Source organism: Limulus polyphemus, unplaced genomic scaffold, assembly GCF_000517525.1.
Source record: "Limulus polyphemus unplaced genomic scaffold, Limulus_polyphemus-2.1.2 Scaffold1001, whole genome shotgun sequence".
NCBI classification, from domain to species: Eukaryota; Metazoa; Arthropoda; class Merostomata; order Xiphosura; family Limulidae; genus Limulus; species Limulus polyphemus.
This window is the reverse complement of record NW_013666611.1, coordinates 85100-88425: the sequence shown is the minus strand read 5'-3', so window position 1 is coordinate 88425 and position 3326 is coordinate 85100. Positions and strand designations below refer to the sequence as shown.

Below are 3326 nucleotides of genomic sequence, written 5' to 3'. Positions count from 1 at the left end.
AGACATCAGTTAGTAGTTACATACAACCAATTATGGACCATAACATTAGACATCAGTTAGTAGTTACATACAACCAATTATGGACCATAACATTAGACATCAGTTAGTAGTTACATACAACCAATTATGGACCATAACATTAGACATCAGTTAGTAGTTACATACAACCAATTATGGACTATGAGATTAGACTTCAGTTAGTACTTTATATTTTCTGTATTTGAATTATGACTTATGTCTTTTTTTTCAACTGCTTTAAACGATATGTATGTATGTATGTGTTTGTTGTATAAAAGTATGTTTTCTTTAGTTTCAAATAGTCAGATAAGTGTAACTAGTAACTGGTTTACCACTTTTTACAAGTAAAGCACTCGGTGAGTGGAGGTGTAGCTCACCAATGATTGTTATATTTGAGATGCTGAGAATATTAGGTATTGTTGTAAACCAATTTTCAGAAATCAGTAAAATTCCTATTTAGTATAAAATCCGAGAAAAATGGGGGGGGGGGGTATCGTTGAAAAACACAAGTGTTGTGTAATAAGATGCTCATGATTAATCCACCAACTCATAGAAAAAGATGCCTCAGACATCAGATATTCGCCATGGACGAAGCCCAATACCCAAATGCCTATCATTTCTTTAGTTTCGGAAGAAAAGATATAAAAAAAAAACATTATGACGTAGATAGCATCTCATCAGCTCACGCATGCTATAATCAGTGTCATAAGGGACTTGTCGCGGGATTCATCGATAATGGCTAGTAAGCTTCAGTTTTGCTTGACATTAGTCCTGGTAATGGACTATACTTACTACAAAGCTTGGCGATGCAGAAACCATTATAGAAGGCAATCTAGATGTATTGACTTTCATTTTGTAAAATAAATTATGCTAGTCTGTTACGAGAAAATTTTATAATAGAAAATCCGTTTCGCTTGATTTGAAACTGTGATTCAAGAAATACCGAATTTTTAAACGCCCGCTATAATAAAGCCTTGTGTTAGATCTGTAATTTAAGAAGCCCTACTGCACATGAATTGCATTTAAATATTGTTTTTTTATCTTATTTCAAACTTAAATGTTTCGTTTTAATTACTGCAATAATCAATCAGATCTCGTTTGAAATGTTTTTTCTTTATACAGCTACAGTTTTTCTTTAAGTTTTTACAACCATACAGTGTTGGTAATTTCCGATATTCTTGGCAATTCTGGTTGTTTTAAAGCTGCATTAAAAACAGTACCAACTTTGTCATCAACAATATTTACTTCAAGAAGATATCAGATAAGTCTATCGGTGTTTTTACAAGTCACGATTTCGTTTTAAATTTATTTAATAAAATATTGCAGTGAATTTTATTTATGTGGGATTTTTCAGTAAAATTCATATTTACGGTGCTTCACGTTTGTCAGTATTACGCATCGGCAGAATTTATTTTCAGTAAAGTTCTGTTACTAGAATTAAATATAAATTTTATGAGTATCAGTATCTCGTGAGCACGTGTAATGGTGCAAAAATAATTATTTTGTCTTTGTTTCTACATGGGCAATAAACATATAGAAATTATATATATTTTTGGTTTTATTAAACGGTATTAAATTGTGACCGAATGATACTAAAAGATATTCTCATTGTATTTAGGGCAAACACTTGTGTAGATAAGAGAAAAGTCAAATTTTGGGAACAAACTATATTTTATCAAAAGATTTACAGAATTTCTAGTTTAAACGTATTCTCTTTAGTCCTGCATTTTAGTGGCTCAGCGTTAGATCTGGGTACTTGCAACGCTAAAATTTAGATTTCGATTTTCGCCGTGGGCAAAGCACATCTGCACCCTAGTGGAGCTTTGTGCTTAACAACAAACAAACATATCTTCAGCCTGATGTTGTTAACAGAATGAGTGCCGTTTTTCGTGCACTAGGAATTTAAAACAGAAAATTACATTGAAAATAAGAATTGTTAAAAGCTAATTTGAAATTTTTAAACCACCGATGATAATTTAAAGTGGCCTGTCTCATGTACCCTCAGGAGAAGTCAGAAGATCTGGTATCACTTAAGTTGTATTGATTAATTACTTGTCAGCAGACAACGTCGAACTGAAGAGGACACAAACTGGTATTTTCGAGCAAATCTTTTTGGTATAATATTGTTTGTGTCAAAAATGTTTTCTTTTTTTATGAATATTACTTTTACTACTGGAGTTGATAATTTGTACATGATATTGTCAAAATTGGGACTTTTAAATTTCAATTATATTTATGTATCAGATATCTTAAACAAACTTCGAAAAATTACTTTAACATTTAACAAATAACCGTTAGCCTTTCAAATTGGACATCTGGTGCATTAATTTATTTGTAAGCATAAATAATCAGTGAAATTATAAAGACAGAGTTGGTTTTAATGCTTGGTACAAGTAAAGAAGACGTGCTTTATATTTGCACGTTCTTCTAAATGTTGTTTATGGATAATAATGGTATAATATGATGTAATTATATGCTCTTTCAGAATTAAGGTTTCATTTTAATAAGCTGTGTTGGTAAACTTATTTTTTCAACGAGGCCGAAGAGCGCCATCTGTGTATGCATTTATAAATTAAATAGTATATTTATTGCTTATGGTTTGGTACTCTTTTTTTTTTTTATTTGAGATATAGTTTAAAACCTACTATAAATATCTAAAGTAAACTTTCAGGAATTTGCCTATCCGTGTTGTTTATAGATGTTTATTTTACTCATAGGATGTGTATTGTGGCCAAGAAACCATATGTACAGTAGATGGCCTACATTTCAATAGTATGTACAGGGCCAGGGTGAAAGCTGTCAACAGTACAGGAGAGAGTCCTTTCAGTGACCCTGTCTCCTTACAGACTGCAGAAGGTATCATATTTGACTCCTGTCTTATTATCTTCACAGAGTTTCAAAGTTCAATTATATTACAAGAATAACAACATTATTTTGTTGTTTTCCATAAGTTGATATGACTACAATAATTACAAATTTGTGTTTATAATTCTTAAAAACAATTTTAAAGAAAAAATCAGTTTGCATGTTTTATTTAATTTCTTAATACTCCAAATTAATAGAAAGATTTGCTAGTAGAAAAGTTATATTCTTGCTAGAAAAGGTTTAAATAATTAAGCTCAACATTCCATCATTTCTACTTTTACCTGTTATTAATATACACAGCGTGGTCACAAGGAAATAGACACCACCTTTTCAGAAAAAAATGAAGTTTTTCAGTCATATTCACATGAATTGATATATTTATAATTTAATTAATATCTAGTAGATCTTCCTTTCGCTTTGTGGAGTTTGTTGATCCTTTGGGG

The 3326-nt window shown here is 30.8% G+C and overlaps 1 protein-coding gene across 3 annotated transcripts in view; it reads left to right on the top strand.

Annotated features, from left to right (window-relative positions):
• LOC106461628 (E3 ubiquitin-protein ligase TRIM9-like) overlaps positions 1–3326 on the top strand; it is a 51632-nt gene that overhangs the window by 44056 nt on the left and 4250 nt on the right. For all 3 annotated transcript variants that reach the window (XM_022388635.1, XM_022388634.1, XM_022388636.1), the window contains one exon: positions 2736–2874. In XM_022388635.1, coding sequence (XP_022244343.1) covers positions 2736–2874 — 139 coding nt within the window. The remainder of the gene's footprint in view (positions 1–2735; positions 2875–3326) is intronic.